The 19,539-nt window shown below is 43.5% G+C and overlaps 1 protein-coding gene across 6 annotated transcripts in view; it reads right to left on the reverse strand.

Annotated features, from left to right (window-relative positions):
- tango2 (transport and golgi organization 2 homolog (Drosophila)) overlaps positions 1-19,539 on the reverse strand; it is a 186,074-nt gene that overhangs the window by 77,972 nt on the left and 88,563 nt on the right. For 5 of the 6 annotated variants that reach the window (XM_041203176.1, XM_041203172.1, XM_041203173.1 and 2 more), the window contains one exon: positions 2,452-2,566. The exons of the other annotated variant lie outside the window; for it this stretch is intronic. In XM_041203176.1, coding sequence (XP_041059110.1) covers positions 2,452-2,501 — 50 coding nt within the window. In that variant the 5' untranslated portion in view covers positions 2,502-2,566. The remainder of the gene's footprint in view (positions 1-2,451; positions 2,567-19,539) is intronic. 6 annotated transcript variants of the gene reach the window in all.

A 19,539-nucleotide genomic window follows, 5' to 3' on the forward strand; every position in this document is an offset into this window, starting at 1 on the left:
TCGATTCCAGGAGGATGACGACAACATGCAGTGAGGGCACTCCACAGAACTTCACATTGCTTCTGTGAACATCTGATTCCTGTCTGGTTGAGTGCAGCTCATTTGCGCTCTGTGATCAGGGTCATATCGTAGAGACGCAGCCATGAAACTTTAAGTGCATCAGATCCTTTGGCAGCCTTCAACACCTGTCCCCTTCAGGATCACACTGCCACTAGACACAGATGTTGAAGAGATTGGGGGGGGGGGTTGCCATCCCCACCTCAAAAGGTGCTGAGAGCACACAGAGAGAATGACGGGACTCTGTACCACCTGCCCATGACATTCTGGCAGCAATGACACGCAGGCATCACTAATGGGTCCAGCGAGTGAGCAGTCGGACCATCACTTTGCTCTGAAGGTTACACACTGCACAGGGAAGAAGCCCTAGACTGAGACACTTGCCTTTATCTTGTGCAGGGACCAAGGTTTCACATCTGAATGACAAAAACACTGGTCATCATAACAAGGAGCCATAGACAAGGAGACATTCTTGGGAGTTTATTCAAAATAGTGAACATTTACAAGCGATTAAAACCTGTGCCCACATGTGCAATTACATCTTCTTAACCTTCCGCCATCCTGCCAGTTTTGACCTCAGTGCGTTGGCATGCTGGCGCTATCACTTTAGAGTGAAGGCGGACGTACTGGAGCCAGGGTCAAGGTTACCTGAGGGCGACATGGCAGGTGTGCCTAGGAGACAAAGTGGAGATTATTAGTGCTTGGCAGCCGTGTTACACACAGAACAGTGGACCCAGAGTAGCGTCGACAGAGGGATGTTGTGGTTAGGGATCCTCATGTGGATGCTTGCTGCCGACCTCACCTTCACCGCAGGAATGGTCCACGTCGTCTCCAATCAGCCCCAGCGCTTGACTCTCGAATGGAGTGAGGAACCTGATGTCCGGCATTCCACCCCCAAGTCTGGAACCACTCCCATTGATCGTGCGTGATCTTGTCCTCCATAAAAGACAGATGAAGAGCGTGTGAGCAAGGCATATGCCAGGCCAAATGAGAAGGATGCCAGGCATGTGTGTTTGCTGAGTGGAGCCTTGGATGGGATGAGGACATGATCTTCAGAGGAACTGAAGTCAGATGGGGATGTGAGGGTGTGTGAGAGAGAGTGAATGGTGATGTCCTTTGAGCTGGCACCTAATGAGATGCCAGTGATTGTGTGATGGGCTTGAGTGTGCAAGTTGAGAGTGATGAGATGGCTGACTTACCCTGGTGACATGGATAAGATCATTCATCATTTTTCTGCACTGAAAGGCCGATCTCGTGTGCAGCGTTGGCACTGACCAGCTCGGCCACCGCCTCCCAAGCCGGAGTGGCGAGTCTGATTGGCCTCCTGTGGCCAGAGTGGGGGGTGGAGGACATCACGGTGATCCTCTGCGGTGTCCAAAAGGCATCCCTGAATTGGGGGGCTGCACTCTTTTTGGCTTTTGGCAGTACTGGGCTGCAGGCGTCGAGAACTGTGCACACGGCTGCAGATTAAATATGGCACCCGGAGTGAGGAGGCGACAAGATAATAGATTGGCAGGAAAATCAGAGGCCGCCTGCCAGAGATGTGGCTCGTTTCCTGTGAATGCATAATTTATGAGGCAGGAAGGAGATGATACATTGCGAAAATCCACCATTGCGGCTGTGGGTAAAACGTCTTTTTTCACGCTCGCTGCCGCACTTGGTGCAAATCCTGGATGATTCCACCCAGTGTGAAGTAAAACTGAGTGTCATCACTACACATGGGAACATGCTGTTGTATTTTCGGATGACGTCACAAAGGAGCAGCAATAGGAGGGGGCCAAGGATGAATCGTTGGGGAACTCCATAAGTAATAGTGTGCTCTGAATTCTTCTGGGACCATCAACTAAAACATAATTGAAGATAGGAATATTGGGATACAAGAGTATTTATGAAAATGGATGATAAATTGAATCATAATTTATTTTGTAACTGAATCACCTGTGACTTTATTCAACAGCAAAGTTGAAAGAATGCATCGTTGTCTCATGCTTCAGGCCTAACTTTAAACTGGTTGGCCCTAAAATTCCGCAAGGCACCTAAACATTTTGTCCTTCGTGGATTGCGCAAGGGCCAGACCATGGAGCCTTGGGGGAGGTCTCAATTAAAAATTAAATCAATTTTCCCACTAATTTGCATGTATCTCAAGTTACTGATAATCAGAATAACTGTTACTAGGTTTTACCAGAAAGGAAGATACAGCATTTGAAAAGAAAACCCTCCAAGTTCAAACAAAACAATCCATCAAATAGGAAAAAAAGTGCAAATCTGACTATGTTGGTCCTCAAGGGCTGAACTGCCAGGAATTGAAGCTGCATGTGAACCAAAGCCTGCAGATTGAGCACCCCAAATTCAAGGCTTGTGGGCTTGCAACATAGGAGATTTGACTTAGAATACCTGTAAGCAGAAACTGAACGCGGGTCAAACTGGAAGAAGATGATACACATGGAGACCTCAGGTTAACTTCACTTCTTCAGAGCCTGGGATAAATCTGGGGTCATTGGTACAAAGCCTGGGGAAAAAGGATTCAAATTAATGGCATTCCATCCACGTGAGCGAGGTAAAGCCCGCTATCAATCACAGCATAACTTCATGGCCTCTGCTGCTGGCCACACCTGTGTGCACTATTAAGACAGCAAAATTTAAATTTGTACATATTTATTAGGGTGCAGTTTGTGTCAAAATGCAAGGTAACCAGAAAATGCAAAGAAAATCACATTAAGATATGGCCAAATTTTAAAATGATGGCAACTTATTGGTTTTTGCTTCCACACATTGAAAATAAACGCGAAAGAAATGAAGTGTTATCATCTATTCATTTTATATTAGTTTATACTGGCTATTTCTGCAAGACACAGGAATCTTCATTTCAGCTTGGATGCAAAAAGGACAACTCAAATGTGTTTCAAAGGAAGCATAGCTTTACATCTTGCTGCTTAGACCTTATTCACGTTCAATTTGGACAGACAAGCAAATGTAATTGAAAACCTGAGAGTAGCTGTGAACCTAATTGTCAAACAGATGTCTAATAGTCTTGGTTTCAGTATCTCTCGAAAATGATATTGAACGATAGATTTGAGGCCAGGCAGAGCCTTGCAGCCAGCAGAGGCTGACCCACAGTTGGTTCCATGGCATGGGTGCACAAACCTGTTTTGGCGGAAGAGGCAATTTGCTGAAACATTTGGAATCAGCCCTATTTCTACATTGTGGATCAACCTCTTCAAAATATTGCCACACAATCAAAAGCAGGTCTGCACTTTAGGACACAGATGATATTCTCACAAAAATGTTGATAACTGGGTGTAATGAAATGTTACTTTGTTCCAATCTCAGTGATCTGATGAAATTAGCTTTTTTTGTACAAGCTTTACTCAAGTGGAACATTGGCTTTCGTCAATGAAAAAAAATGCTCAGATGCAAAAAAAAAGTCAAGCAGCAAATTGCCCTCACTGTTTGCACTTCATGATTGTGGAGGAAGAGAAGCAACTGATGATTGGGATCTCCAAAAGTCCCTAATGTTTTTTTGGAAGTAACAAAGAGAAGATGACAGGTATGCTCTTTCTGAGGAATGGTTCAGGCACTTTGACTTGAAGCCTGGCATTGCAAAGCTAAAAAACAGCCTGGAGAATTGAGAAATGCATAGCTCCAGTGAAGTATCTGCATCTGAGTGCAATGAAGCTAAACAAGTCTATGGTCTAACCACTGGGAGTTGATATGATTTATCATACAAAATAGCACAAGGAGGAACATTTGGTGCTAAAAGTTATTGGTCTTCTTGATGCTGGCATCCCACTTTCATTGGATGGCCTGCGAACATTTCGCTTGATCCACTTATTACAGGATGAATTCAAAGCAATTGGTTTTGGCACAAAGTTCACTCCACCAGCAGAGGAGGCAGCTGCATTTGATATATGATCTGACTTGGGCACCGTCAGCCCATTGAAGCAGCCAGCTTTGGAGCCACACTAGTTGTCTGTTGCTACTGATGACATACATAGCTTGTGAATCCACTGTCAGTATTGATAAGTGTCTGGATTGCTCACCAACATGAAAACAGCTGAAGTTAAGGAGTGAGGAAGAGGTACAGACTAGTGAGCCCAATGAGCAGATGCAGAAGATCAAGCTCTCACTATGACCATGGTGTCCAATTGTGCCTGTATTTGATGAGGACAGGCTGACAGCTATACTATCTGCACTGCCAGTGGGACTTTTCTCTGTGTTAAATAGTTAATGACAAATATGTTGTTCATAGAAAACAAACCACAATCACCAGTTATTTTGCATAATGGCTGAACATTATGATGTGCAATGCTCCCTTTTGATCAAGTAGACTTCAATTGTTGCTCTGATGTGTATTTTAGGTGTTGGCTTCATATTGTATTTCTGAGTTGTTTATTGAAGTTACCAAATTTGAACCATTGGACAATTTGAATGCTTTTTCTGAGCAAGAAATGAAAATGACTGCTCCTGTTCTGGAGAGAACCAATGTCCTACAGTCTACGAAGCAGTTAGATTGTATTTTGAACTCAAGACTGGTTGTAGAATCCTGTAGGTTATTATAATACATGTTCAATGGTTAATCTGGAGCTGCAACAGTCAGCTTCCCCATCTGATAGGCTGTTTCCTTGTTCAGTCAAGTTTGAGCTATATCTTGGTACTGATGTGCCCCACAAGACTTTGGCTGCCTAGTAACATGCTGAAACAAAAACAGAATTACCTGGAAAAACTCAGCAGGTCTGGCAGCATCGGCGGAGAAGAAAAGAGTTGACGTTTTGAGTCCTCATGACCCTTCAACAGAACTAGGTGAATCCAAGGAAGGGGTGAAATATAAGCTGGTTTAAGGTGTGTGTGTGTGTGTGTGTGTGTGTGTGTGTGTGTGTGTGTGTGTGTGTGTGTGTAGGGGGGGGTGGGTTGGGTGGGGGGAGAGAAGTGGAGGGGGGTGTGGTTGTAGGGACAAGCAAGTAGTGATAGAAGCAGATCATCAAAAGATGTCACAGAAAACAGAACAAAACAAGACATAGGTGTTGAAGTTGGTGATATATATCTAAACGAATGTGCTAATTAAGAATGGATGGTAGGGCACTCAAGGTATAGCTCTAGTGGGGGTGGGGGGAGCATAAAAGACTTAAAAATATTTAAAAATAATGGAAATAGGTGGGAAAAAGAAAAATCTATATAATTTATTGGAAAAAAACAAAAGGAAGGGGGAAGAAACAGAAAGGGGGTGGGGATGGAGGAGGGAGGTCAAGACCTAAAGTTGTTGAATTCATTATTCAGTCCGGAAGGCTGTAAAGAGCCTAGTCGGAAGATGAGGTGTTGTTCCTCCAGTTTGCGTTGGGCTTCACTGGAACAATGCAGCAAGCCAAGGAAAGACATCTGGGCAAGAGAGCAGGGTGGAGTGTTGAAATGGCAAGCGACAGGGAGGTTTGGGTCATTCTTGCGGACAGACCGCAGGTGTTCTGCAAAGCGGTCGCCCAGTTTACGTTTGGTCTCTCCAATATAGAGGAGACCGCATTGGGAGCAATGAATGCAGTAGACTAAGTTGGGGGAAATGCAAGTGAAATGTTGCTTCACTTGAAAGGAGTGTTTGGGCCCTTGGACGGTGAGGAGAGAGGAAGTGAAGGGGCAGGTGTTACATCTTTTGCGTGGGCATGGGGTGGTGCCATAGGTGGGGGTTGAGGAGTAGGGGGTGATGGAGGAGTGGACCAGGGTGTCCTGGAGGGAATGATCCCTACAGAATGCCGCCGGGGGGGTGAAGGGAAGATGTGTTTGGTGGTGGCATCATGCTGGAGTTGGCGGAAATGGCGGAGGATGATCCTTTGAATGCAGAGGCTGGTGGGGTGATAAGTGACGACAAGGGGGACCCTATCATGTTTCTGGGAGGGAGGAGAAGGCGTGAGGGCGGATGCACAGGAGATGGGCCGGACACGGTTGAGGGCCCTGTCAACGATCGTGGGTGGAAAACCTTGGTTAAGGAAGGAGGAGGACATGTCAGAGGAACTGTTCTTGAAGGTAGCATCATCGGAACAGATGCGACGGAGGCGAAGGAACTGAGAGAATGGGATGGAGTCCTTACAGGAAGCGGAGTGTGAGGAGCTGTAGTCAAGGTAGCTGTGGGAGTCGGTAGGCTTGTAATGGATATTGGTGGACAGTCTATCACCAGAGATTGAGACAGCGAGGTCAAGGAAGGGAAGGGAAGTGTCACAGATGGACCACGTGAAAATGATGGAGGGGTGGAGATTGGAAGCAAAATTAATAAACTTTTCCAAGTCCCGATGAGAGCACGAAGCAGCACCGAAGTAATCATCGATGTACCGGAGAAAGAGTTGTGGAAGAGGGCCAGAGTAGGACTGGAACAAGGAATGTTCCACATACCCCATAAAGAGACAGGCATAGCTGGGGCCCCATGCGGGTACCCATAGCCACACCTTTTATTTGGAGGAAGTGAGAGGAGTTGAAGGAGAAATTGTTCAGTGTGAGAACAAGTTCAGCGAGACGGAGGAGAGTAGTGGTGGATGGGGATTGTTCGGGCCTGTATTCGAGGAAGAAGCTAAGGGCCCTCAGACCATTCTGGTGGGGGATGGAGGTGTAGAGGGATTGGACGTTCATGTGAAGAGGAAGCGGTTGGGGCCAGGGAACTGGAAATTGTTGATGTGACGTAAGGTGTCAGAGGAATCACAGTGTAGGTGGGAAGGGACTGGACAAGGGGAGAGAGAAGGGAGTCAAGATAACGAGAAATGAGTTCTGTGGGGCAGGAGCAAGCTGACACAATCGGTCTACCGGGACAGTTCTGTTTGTGGATTTTGGATAGGAGGTAGAAGTGGGCCGTCCGAGGTTGGGCGACTATCAGGTTGGAAGCTGTGGGAGGAAGATCCCCAGAGGAGATGAGGTCAGTGACAGTCCTGGAAACAATGGCTTTATGTTCAGTGGTGGGGTCATGGTCCAGGGAGAGGTAGGAGGAAGTGTCTGCGAGTTGACGCTCAGCCACCGCGAGGTAGAGGTCAGTGCGCCACACAACAGCACCACCCTTGTCAGCGGGTTTGATGACGTGTCAGAGTTGGACCTGAGAGAATGGAGTGCAGTAAATTCAGAGAGAGAGAGATTAGAATGGGTGAGAGGAGCAGAGAAATTGAGACGACTAATGTCGCGCCGACAGTTCTCAATGAAAAGATCAAGAGAAGGTAAGAATCCAGAGGGAGGGGTCCAGGTGGAGGGAGAATATAGGAGGTGGGTGAAAGGATCCGTTGAACGGGGAGAGGACTCCTGCCTAAAGAAGTGAGCCCGGAGACGAAGACGGCGGAAGAAGAGTTCAGCATTGTGCCGAGCCCGAAATTCATTAAGGTGAGGGCGTAGGGGTATGAAACTAAGTCCTTTGCTGAGCACTGAACGTTCAGCATCGGAGAGGGGAAGGTCAGGGAGTATAGTGAATACACAGCTGGGGCTGGGATTGGAAGATGGGGTGGGGACGGAGGGACAGGCAGGGGTGGAGGGTCCTAGATGGGTGTTGGTGTCGATGAGTTGTTGGAGCTTGCTTTCCTTAGCACTTGAGAGAAAGAGAAAAAGGTGGAGATATTCTTGGAAAATACACAGCCTAAATTTGGGATGTTCCTCTCAGTTTTAAGAAACTGACCATTCCACGAAGTACCAGTCTTTTTGTTTCACCTGTAAATACCATTTTTTGAGCTTTGGTACAATAAATTAATTGTTAAACATCCCCCACCTCAAAAAAATGCCTCCAGTGGATCAGTTGAAAATTCAGAAATCCAAGATTCAGTGTAAGCCAGGATATACAAAGATGATTGGAGGCAGTAACTCAAGTTACTAATATTTAATATATGGAAACAGTATAAAGAAAGCAGCCTATTTATCAAAAAAGAGGGATTGGGGACATCTGGCATTACATTATAGTGCAAAAGGTATCCACAAAAATAGAAGAATAAGTTTGGAGGTAAGTTGAAGTCTAAGTGATAGAAGTCAAAAAATATGAATAAGGCATAGAATGCTCAAAATGGTGAGAAAATTTATTATCCAAACACAACTGATAAACTGCTTGATAGCTTTTCCTCAGTACGTTGAAAAACAACAGGTTTGAAACTAAAACTGTACCATACTAGTTTATTACTGGTTGAGTCTATACATTGCAATAAAGAAGGAATCAACCTAAGCTGCCATCACATTAGCTTTATCATTACATAACATGTACAGCACAGAAACAGGTTATTCAACCCACCTGGTCTTTAACAGTGCTCCAAATCTCTCACCCATCTTCATCTAACTGTATTAGCACAAGCTGCTATTCCTTTCTCCCTGTGTATTTATCTAGCATCCCTGCAAGTGTCTGGGTCAGTTCAGCCTCTCTTCTGCAAGCAGCTCAGTGTCAAACACACTTATAGAAATTATTACTTACAACCTGAATGCTGTGTCTTTTATACACTGCTGTTTGAATTCAGTGTAGACCTGGTTCAACAATCAGTGCTGACCTTGATAAATGACTTACTGGAATAAATATAGTATTACTACGTCAAGCAAATAGAAAATATCACAGTCAGCTCCCACGTTATACAGGCTAAACTGCCACCCTGGGTTATTTACAAATAAATTCATTCAGAGGCAATATCATAGACAAGATAGCAATATACAGCGCAACCTGTAATTTAAACTAGATTTTTTTCTGTTTTAAAATTCTTTCATGGCATGTGGACATCGCTTGCTATGCCAGCATTTGAATGGATAACAAATGCTAGCTGAGCCAGCCAAGCCCAAATCCCATGAAAGAGTAAATAAAATTTAGCTTAAATCACTAGTTGTGCAGTGCAGATTAAACTGGATTACCAGTTAAGAGTCTACAATTATTCTACTTTTCCTCAACAAACAGTAAGACACCATCTTTGTTGCTGTGCAAAAAAACTTGCATTATACAATGCTTTGAATGTAGAAACAGCAACCATAGCACTTCAACTGTGCAGTATTTCTGTTCTCTAAATACTTACATCAGATACAGAATTTACCCGAAAAATCCTTCCTTAAATTTGCTATGATTATGCCATGTTCATCATTATTCTATTCTGAAAGTTATCAGACTTGATGATTTGGAATATACCAACTCGTTGTCATATTTACTGCAAACAGGGCCCGATTTCTTGCAGACTAAAAATACATTCAAGCATAAAATGCAAAAATATTTCAAAATCAGTATTCTGCAGTTGAGTAATCAAGATGCAGCCTAGAGCTGGCTGCTTGCAGGCTCGTAATACATGCACACAGTTAGTCAAAAGAGAAGGATGCCTCAGGATTTCTAGGTATTTGCACCCCAACATACCAAAAGACATTGTCTAAAAGATTGCAGAATTTTGAGCATAAATGAGGTACTCATGCACAACTACAACACGTCAAAGACTCCTTGATTGTTTATGCCTGTTCATTGAAATTCTGTCTGAATAAACAGTCAGCCACAGAATTGGCCACACCCTGACTCCCACAGGCGAGAGACTCAACCAAGTTTTCAGGTGTAGCAGGAAATAAAGCTACTTTTCTGATCCTTTCATTTCAATTTTTTTTGGTATGCTTATTTTAAATTTATCCTCACAGAGAGGCGATGGCGTCATGGTATTGTTGCTGGACTAGTAATCCAGAAATCCAGGGTAATGTTCTGGGGACCTGGGGTCGAACCCCGCCACGGCAGATGGTAGAATTTGAATTCAATAAACGTCTGGAATTAAAAGTCCAACGGTGAAGCCAGTGTCGATTGTTGTAAAAACCCATCTGGTTCACTAATGTCTCTTTCGGGAATGAAATCTGTTGTCCTTACCTAATCTGGCCTACATGTGACTATTAAATGGCCGAGCAAGCCACTCAGTTGTAACAAACCGCTACAAAGACACCTGACCACCTGGCATCAACCTAGGCACTGGAAACGACAATGGCAATCGCAGCCTGGTCGACTCTGCAAAGTCCTCCTTACTAACATCTGGGGGCCTAGTGCCAAAATTGGGAGAGCTGTCTCACAGACTAGTCCAGCAACAGCCTCATCCTCTTGCAGTCATACCTTGCAGATAAGCATTTACAACAATCTTCAGCCAGAAGTGCCGAGTGGATGATCCATCTCAGCCTCCTCTGGAGGCCCCCAGCATTACAGATGCCATTCTTCAGCCAATTCGATTCACCCCACATGGTATCAAGAAAAGGCTGAAGGCACCGGATACTGCAAAGGCTATGGACCCCAACAACATTCCGGCAATAGTACTGAAGACTTGTGTTCCAGAACTTGCTGTGCCCCTAGCCAAGCTGTTCCAGTGCAGCTACAACACTGGCGTCCACCTGGCTATGTGGAAAATTGCTGGGTATGTGCTGTACACAAAAAGCAGGACAAATCCAACCTGGCCAATTACCGTCTCATCAGTCTACTCTCCATCATCAGTAAAGTAATGGAAGGGGTCATCAAGCAGCACTTGCTCAGATGCCCAGTTTGGGTTCCACCAGGGCCACTTGGCACCTGACCTTGTTACAGTCTTGGTTCAAACATGGACAAAAGAGCTGAAATCCTGAGGTGAGTGAAAATGGCTGCTCTTGACATCAAGGCAGCACTTGACCAAGTGTGGCATCAAGGACCCTTAGCAAAACTGGAGTCAATGGGAATCAGAGTGAAAACTCTCTGCTGGCAGGAGTCATATCTAGCACAAAGGAAGATGGTTGTGGTTGTTGGAGGCCAGTCATCTCAGCTCTAGGACATCAATGCAGGCATCCTCAGGGTAGTGTCCTAGGCCCAACCATCTTCAGCTGCTTCATCAATGACCTTCCTTCCATCATAAGGTCAGAAAAGGGGATGTTCGCTGATGATTGCACAATGTTCAGTACCATTCGTGATTCCTCAGAAACTGAGGCAATCCATGTCCAAATGCAGCAAGACCTGGGCTGACAAGTGACTAGTAAACATTCACACCACACAAGTGCCAGGCAATAACCATCTCCAACAAGAGAGAATCCAACCATCACCCCTTGATGTTCAATGGCATTACCTTCACTGAATCTCCCATTATCAACATCCTGGGGGTTACCATTGACTAGAAATGAACTGGACTAGCCACATAAATACTGTAGCTACAAGAGCAGGTCAGGGGCTAGGAATCATGTGATGAGTAACTCGCGTCCCGACTCCCCAAAGCCTGTCCACCATCTACAAGGCCACAAGTCAGGAATGTGATAGAATACTCCCCACTTGCCTGGATAATTGCAGTTCCCACAACACTCAAGAAGCTGGACACCACCCAGGTCAAAGCAGCCTGCTTGATTGACACCACATACACAAACATTCACTCCCTCCACTACTGACTCACAGTAGCACCAGTGTGTACCATCTACAAGATGCACTGCAAGAATTCACTAAGGCTCCTTAGACAGCACCTTCCAAACCCACAATCACTACCACCTGGAAGGAAGGGCAGCAGATAGTTGGGAACACCGCCACCTGCAATTTCCCCTCCAACTCACTCACCATCCTGACTTGGAAATATATCACCATTCCTTCACTTTTGCTAGGTCAAAATCCTGGAACTTGTTTCCTAACAGCACTGTTGGTGTACCCATACCATAAAGACTGCAGCAGTTTAAGAAGGCAGCTCACTGCCACCTTCTCAAGGGCAACTATGGATGGGCAATAAATAGTTGCATAGCCAGCGAAGCCCACATCCTGTGAATGAATAAAAAAAAACTGCTTCGTAGTTTTGTATTTCCTGTTTATTTTGCTGCATTTTATGACAAAGTAGAAATATCACTAAACATTGAAAACTATTCTTCAACATGCTGCGCCTGAATGATGGTTAAACAAGTTGAACTTCCAATTTTAGCACTCAAAGAAGACATACAATTCTGTGGTTTCAAATGTTTTATGCTGATTTATGTCCATTTTAAGCATTCAATGAGGCTGGGAGGGTATTTGGATGTAACTTGGAATTGGTAAAACGGGTACAACATTGGTTATATTTTGGAGTTTGACTTCTGGATTGCATTCAAGGAGGAAATTCAATGCCATTAGGTTTATCATTTGGTCTTAAGTGAAGTCTTTGTAGAAATATTGATTTAATAAAGGAATTGGCGGACAGCCTGTGAGATGAATTTAAAGAACATTTGAATGCGTCAGACTCACTTAAATTAGCCAGGGCCTGTATCAATGGGGGAAAGCACTCACATTGTACTTCATGTAAACAGCAACCAAAACAATATCTGAAGGTAACACTGCTTCACTGAGCAGAACAGAGCGATAGATAGGCTTCACCATATCTCCACAGCCGGAGAAGCTGAGGAGAAGGGCGGGACAGTTACTCTTTGACCTCAGTGCACCTGCAGAACATGCAATTACCTACTGTTCCAAGGAAGAATTCCATTTGATTCATGCATAGATAGCATCGTATGCCAGGATCTTCATCACAGGTACTTGGTCTAATCTTCTTGGCAGCACCTACAACTAACACATTCTTGCCAATTTCTGACTAGGCATAAGGTTTCTGGAAGACAAGTTTAATGGCAGATAATTGCCAGCTAAGCATTCAATCTCAATGGTTGGGCTCTCACACTTGGCCGATGCTAGGTGTTGCTATGCCATGTCCCTAAGCTGGGATGCATGGAAAAGGGTAGCATGGTGCTCACACTGCAATGAGGTTACAGCTAAACAGCATACTTTTGTCATTTCACAGGGGGGCAAATCAAAACATAGCTCTGTGCAACGAGGCAGAGCCGTTACAGGATGACAGTGACAGATGAGAGTTGTAATTGGAAGCATATGTGGGGTACAGAATTAGTGATCACATACAACCTTCATCTGTATAACAATCATCCCAATTTAAAGTCGGAGTGGGGATAAAATTTCAGCGATAATAGTGGGTAAGTGTGACCCCCCCCCGCCCCCCCAAACTGCAACTCTATCCCCCCCAGCCCAAATTCTGGAAGGGTAGGGAGCTAAAATTGGAACCCAGGTGTGTTGAGCTGACCAACAACATCAAGCAACAGTGCATAACTCAAATGAGGTTTGCATAAGTTTATTTTGCAGGTCCTACATGTATACTGATGCATAAAAAAATGCAATAGTTTGAACCTGCATGCTGAATTGTTTTTCTACTTATCAAGATTCAATTTTTTTCAATAAAAATTGTTTTGCTTCATCCTTGTGTCATCTATCTCAGACCCACCTTTTTTCAGGGCCTCTAATGCTGTACAAGTGAGCTTCAGGCAGGTGCCCAAGAACAGCCTTGCCTTAAGCTATTTCCCTCCTTGCTCGTGGGGAGGCATTTAATTTTTACAAGGCTGCTCTGCCTGATGACTGGGAATATAGCATGTGGCAACAGGGTTGTCAGCACCAAGGAAATGTTGTGAATGAGATTTACGATCACCAAGAATGAGACAGGTTGCAAGTCCATTCAAACAAATGGATCTTTTTTCCCCAGAATGACTTATTAAAATAGTTTGTACTTTTAAGCCAAAATGAGTGTCACTCCAAATATGCAAGTCTTGACATTTTATATGGAATACTAAAACACAACATACTGTTGCACATTATAAATTACCACAGGAAATGACTTCAAACCAGCAATCAAATCAGGGGGCTCAGATGACTATCATAATGTAGTTGAGCTTTGTTCTGCACAACATCAAAGCTCCATTGCTACATTATTACCTAGTGATCAGTACCAGATGTCTATTATCTCTGTAGGATGCAAGAAAAATGTGTAATATTAGCTTGTTGAACAAAACTAAAATGGCATTTTCTATTTATGTCAACTCTGTTGATTTCAAGCAATCCTGAACAATTCCCCCAACAACAATCAAACTCAACCTTTAGTGAATATATGCTTTCAATATTTCTTGCTGCAGGTTTTTGTAAGATTTATTAACTGGTGTTGCAGTTATAACAAACATGTTATGGTGTAAAACATAGAAGGAGCTGTAAAAAGTTAACCAATAGAAGCCAATTTCCTTTAGGGCAGATTTGTAGGACAAGTATCAGTGTGATGCAATACTAGCAGTCTTGCCTTAGATTCAGACAGTGCAGGTGTAAAAGCAAAATACTGCAGACGCTGGAAATCTAAAATAAAAACAGATAGCTTTAGAAATACTTGGCAGGTCAAGCAGCATCTGTGGATGAAGAAATGTAGCAGGCCTCCACCGGTAGGTGGAAATGGTGGAGAGACCATTGGGCAAGGGAACTGGTCAGTCCTGTGAGTCCTCTGTGCAGTGAGCGTTGTCTTTGACAGGCTGGCGGGGTGGGGTTGGCAGGGAAGGTGTGTGGAGGGGCCAGAGACCATGAGGAGCTGGCTAAAGAAGCAGGGGTCCTTGGGCTGCAGCGTGATAGTGGAAAATGCCACGAATAGAGCAGCTGAAGCCTCTGACTGTGTCTAGAGAATGGACAGTGTCCAGAGAACTGGTGAGGAGAATTGGCGCTGTATACAGCTGCTAGAGATCAAAGGGGACAGCACAGAATCTCACAGAGCCTGAGAAGCCCCAAGGCGAGGAAGATACCCTTCCATGGTCTGGATGGTCAGGTATACCAGCTCACCCATTTGAGAGGCTTAGCAATAGGTGTCCCATTAACCGTTGCTTTTGTTGAACATAAGGCATCCCTGTTCCCACTGCTCTGCAACCCAGCTGATTTGAGACCAGGAGTTGAGCTCTCCATGGATTCCTGATGCGTCTGAAGCATTGGGCCACAGTTGTCCATTTTAAATAGTTCATTTCTATGAGTGGATGCTCCATCGTTGAATACATTTAAAGCTGGGATAGGCAGAGTTTTGGTGTCTCAGGGAATTAGGGGATATGGGGAGTGGGCAGGAAAATGGAGCTGCAGCCCAAGATCAGTCATGATCGTATTGAATGGTGGAGTAGACTCAGTGGGCTGAATGGCCAATTCCTGTTTATATTTCTTGTGTTCTTGTGAGTTAAGCTTTTCCACAAATGTACATAAGGATTTGATATGGGTGGAATTAAAGGTCCCCACTTTAGAACTTTTGCACAATTTGTGTGCTTAAAACATATGTTACAAAAACATTGTTCATGCTTCAGGTCAATGATGTTTACTCTGTTTCTCTCACTACAGGTATTGCTTGATCTGCTGAGTATTTCCAACATTCTCTGTTTTTCGTTGCAGATTCAAGCCTCCCTCCAGGAGTTCAACACACAATCTTAGCTGACACTTCATTGCATTGTCAGAGATACTACAGAGAGGTGATTTTGAACCTGATCTGCCAATTGAAGTGGACATGAAGAAAGCTCATACAAAAGCAAAATACTGCAGATGCTGGAAATCTGAAATAAAAGTGGAAAATGCTGGCAACACTCAGCATCGCACTGAATCATAGAATTGGTACAGCACAGGAGGCTGCCTTTTGGGCCATCATGTCTGCACTGGCTCTCATTAGGAGCAATTTACCGAGTGCACTCCATCTTCTTCCCAGAGCACTGCACATTCTTCCTTTTTAGTAAACAATCCATTCCCTCCTGACTGCTTCGATTGAATCTGCTTCCACCACACCCTCAGGCAGATCTTAATCACTCGCTGTGTGAAAATGTTTTTCCTCATATCATTGCTTCTTTTGCCAATTACCTTAAGTCTGTGCCCTCTTATTCCCAGTACTTCCACCAGTGAGAACAGTTTCTCTCTATCTACTCACAAATTTGAATTAAATCTCCTCTCAGCCTTCTCTTCCATAGGTATGCAAAAAAGAAACGTTTGGCGAAGGAAATGTGGGTCCATTACAGGCAGAGTCAGGAGAATTATAATGGGGTGTAGAGAAATGGCTAAATAATTACTTTGTGTTTGTCTTCACTGAGGAAGAAGCAAGAAATCTCCCAGAATTAGAGAGCTGAATACTAGGAAGAATGGGGAAATGAAGGAAATTAGTATTAGTAAGAAGGTAGTATTGGAGGAATTAATGGGACTGAAGGTTAATAAGTCCTCAGGACCTGACATTCTACATCCCAGAGTGTTGAAAGAGGTAGCTATGGGCATTGGTGATTATCTTCCAAAATTCTATAAATTCTGTAAAGATTCCTGCAGATTGGAAGGTAGCAAATGTCACCCCACTATTTAAGAAGGGATGGAGAGAGAAAGCAGGGAACTGCAGGCCTATTAGCCTTGCACCAGTAGTGGGGAAAATGCTGGAATCTGCTATAAAAGGATGTGATAAATGGACATTATAAAGGAAATAACTTTTTTTTCCTAATATTACTGTGGGATATTGAAGCACGCTTATGGGTATGTTTGTGCGTGCATGTGAGACTAATTTAATTAAACCAAAGATGGTCAGACTGCAAGGTTTGAATCATCAAAGGGATTAAGGGTAAAACAGGCATTTTGAAATGGAGATGGGTAAGCTAAGATGAAGTCTCAACAGATACAGTGTGAAAGGAATTGCATTTGTAGGTAAGTTAACAGGTTGTTTGATTTTCAAAGGGGCATATTTTACAATTGGCAAGATAAATAAAGCAAAGTTATTTTTCCTGAAAGTGCTAGCCATAAGGACAACATGAAAGATTTTTATATTCTGGGAAAAGTAACTTCCAAAGCAAGGGTGAAACAATGGGGTTTACAGATCAAAAGGGAGAAAATATATTGAAAGAAAGATGGAAAACTGCATGGGGAGTGGCCCTGTAAGATCTTGAGGGGTGGACTGTTTGAAATAGACCTGTGAAAAAACAGCCTCTAGCCACTCCAGAGAAGTCCTGGTTTGTTCCAGAGTGCAAGGTTTCGAGTGCAAGATTTTGTTAAAAGCCTTGGAGTTTTTTTGTCGAGTGAGAGAGAGAGAGAGAGAGAGAGAGAGAGAAAAAAACTGTGAAATACTTCCCTTATAGCAATAGTGGATGCTTGTGGTAATATTGCTAGATGGTTTATAGATTAAGAGTCTATTTGGACTGTTGCCTGAAAAGTAGTTGGGAGTCTAGTTAAGTAGAAATCTTTTGGGAACTGTTATAAGACTAAGTTTAACTGTGTAATGGGAATCTTGTTTGTGTTAATTTTTTTCTTTTCTCTTGTTAATAAATGTTTTAATCTTTAAAATCTCCAAAGGTGGTAGTGGACTCTTTACTTCTGACTTCAGTGTAGATAACTTCTTGTAATAAATACAAATTGCAAAATCATTGCGATAGCCTGGCCAGGTTTCCCTTTGGGATTTGGTCAACCTGACAAATACCACCTGCCATATCATAACAACACTTGGATAATAATGATCTGATTGGACACCATCAACATGGATTTATGAATGGGAAATCAACGTTTGACGAACCTGTTGGAGTTGGAGTTTTTTTGAGGACGTTACTAATAGAATTGTTAAAGGGGAGTCCGTGGACGTAGTATACTTGGATTTTCAGAAGGGTTTTGATGAAGTCCCCCACAGGAAGTTGGTTAGCAAAATTAAAGCACATTTTTCAACATTCAGATGTAGAATATCAGGTCCCGGGGACTTTTCAACCTTCAGTCCCATTAATTTCTCTAATACAATCTTCTTACTAATACTCATTGCCTTCATTTCCTCATTCCCCCTAGTCCTGTGGATCTAATTCTGGGAGATTTCTTGTATCTTCCTCAATGAAGGCAGACACAAAGTAATAATTTAACTTCCCTGCCATTTCTCTACTCCCTATTATAATTCTCCTGACTCTGCCTGTAATGGGCCTACATTTGTCATAGCCAAATATTTCCTTTTTACGTACCTATATATACCAATACCTAAAGAAGAGGAGAGAAGACTGAGAGGAAATTTGATAGAAGTATTCAAAATTATGAGGGGTCTGGACAGAATAGATAGAGATAAACTGTTCCCATTGGTGGAAGTATTGAGAACAAAGGGGCATAGATTTAAGATAAATGGCAAAAGGGCAATGATGGCATGAGGAAAAACGTTTTCACACAGCGAGTGATTAAAATCTGCCTGAGGGTATGGTGGAGGCAGATTCAATCGAGGCATTCAGGAGGGATCTAGAAAGGAAGAATGTGCGGTGCTTTGAGAAGACGACAGGGAGTGGCACTAGGTAAAGCACATGGGATAGGACGTAATATACTGAAATGGATTAAGGATTGGTTAATAGGCAGAAAATAGAGAAAGAATAAACAGGTCATTTTCATGTTGGCAAGCTGTGACTTACCGCAAGGATCAGTGCTCGGGCCCCAACTGTTCACAATATATATTGATGATTTGGATGTGGGGACCAAATGTAACATTTCCAATTGGGAATGTGTTTTGTGAGGAAGAAGCAAAATGGCTTCAAGGGGATTTGAGCAGACTTAGTGAGTAGTCAAGAACACGGCAGATAGAATATAATGTGAAAAATGTGAGGTCATACACTTTGGTAGGAAGAACAGATGTGCAGAGTAATTTTTTTTAAATGGTGAGAGATTAGAAAGTGTAGATGTACAAAGGGACCTGGGTGTCCTTGTCAAGAAGTCACTTAAAACTAATATGCAGGTGCAGCAAACAATTAGGAAGTCTAATGGTAAATTAGCCTTTATTGCAAGAGGATTTGAGTACAGGAGTAGTAGCCAAGTGGTTATGGTACTGGGTTTGTAACCCCAAGATCAAGAGTTCAAATCTCACAATGGCAAAACTATGGTGAATGGGAGTTTAAGAAATCCAACCTAACGGTTGACGAGCCAGTGAAAAGGTCATGAGGCCTTTGCATTTTTGGGCTTGGCCTAAATAGCCAAGTGGTTATCATACTGGGTTTGTAACCCCAAGATCAAGAGTTCAAATCTCACAATGGCAAACTATGAAACAATGTAACTTCATCTGAAACAGATGGAAACGGGTTTGTACTCAAAAGAGTTACAGGAGTAGTAAAGTCTTGCTTCAATTGCAAAGAGCCTTGGCTAGACTGCACCTGGAGTACTGTGTGCAGTTTTAGTCCCCTTACCTTGGGAGGATATTGTTGCCACACAGGGAGTGCAACAAAGGTTCACCAGACTTGTTCCTGGGATGGCAAGACTGTCCTATGAAGCGAGATTGGGGAAAATGGGCCTGTATTTTCTAGGGTTGCGAAAAATGAGAGGTGATTTCACTGAATCCTACAAAATAATTAGGGGGATAGACAGGGTTGATGCAGGAAAGATGTTTCCCCTGGTTGGGGATTCGAGAACCAGGGAACACAAATTTAAAATAAGGGGGAAGACACTTAGGGCCGAGATGAGGAAAATTTTTTTACTCAGAGGGTTGTGAATATCTGAAATTCTCTACCATAGAGGGCTGTGGAAGCTCAGTCATTGAGTTTGTTTAAAGCAGAGATTGACAAAGTTTTAAGTAGCAATGACAAAGGATATGGGGATAGTGTGGGGAAAAAGGCATTGAAGTGGATAATCAGCCATGATCATGTTGAATGGTGGAACAGGCTCGAGGGGCTGAATGGCCTACTCCTGTTCCTATGATCTCCAAAGGAAACAGTCCCAACTTCTTCAATCTACCTACATAACATTTGTCATCCCTGCGACCATTCATGAGAAAGTTTCCTGAA

This window comes from Carcharodon carcharias, chromosome 13 (assembly GCF_017639515.1).
Source record: "Carcharodon carcharias isolate sCarCar2 chromosome 13, sCarCar2.pri, whole genome shotgun sequence".
In the NCBI taxonomy this organism is placed as follows: domain Eukaryota; kingdom Metazoa; phylum Chordata; class Chondrichthyes; order Lamniformes; family Lamnidae; genus Carcharodon; species Carcharodon carcharias.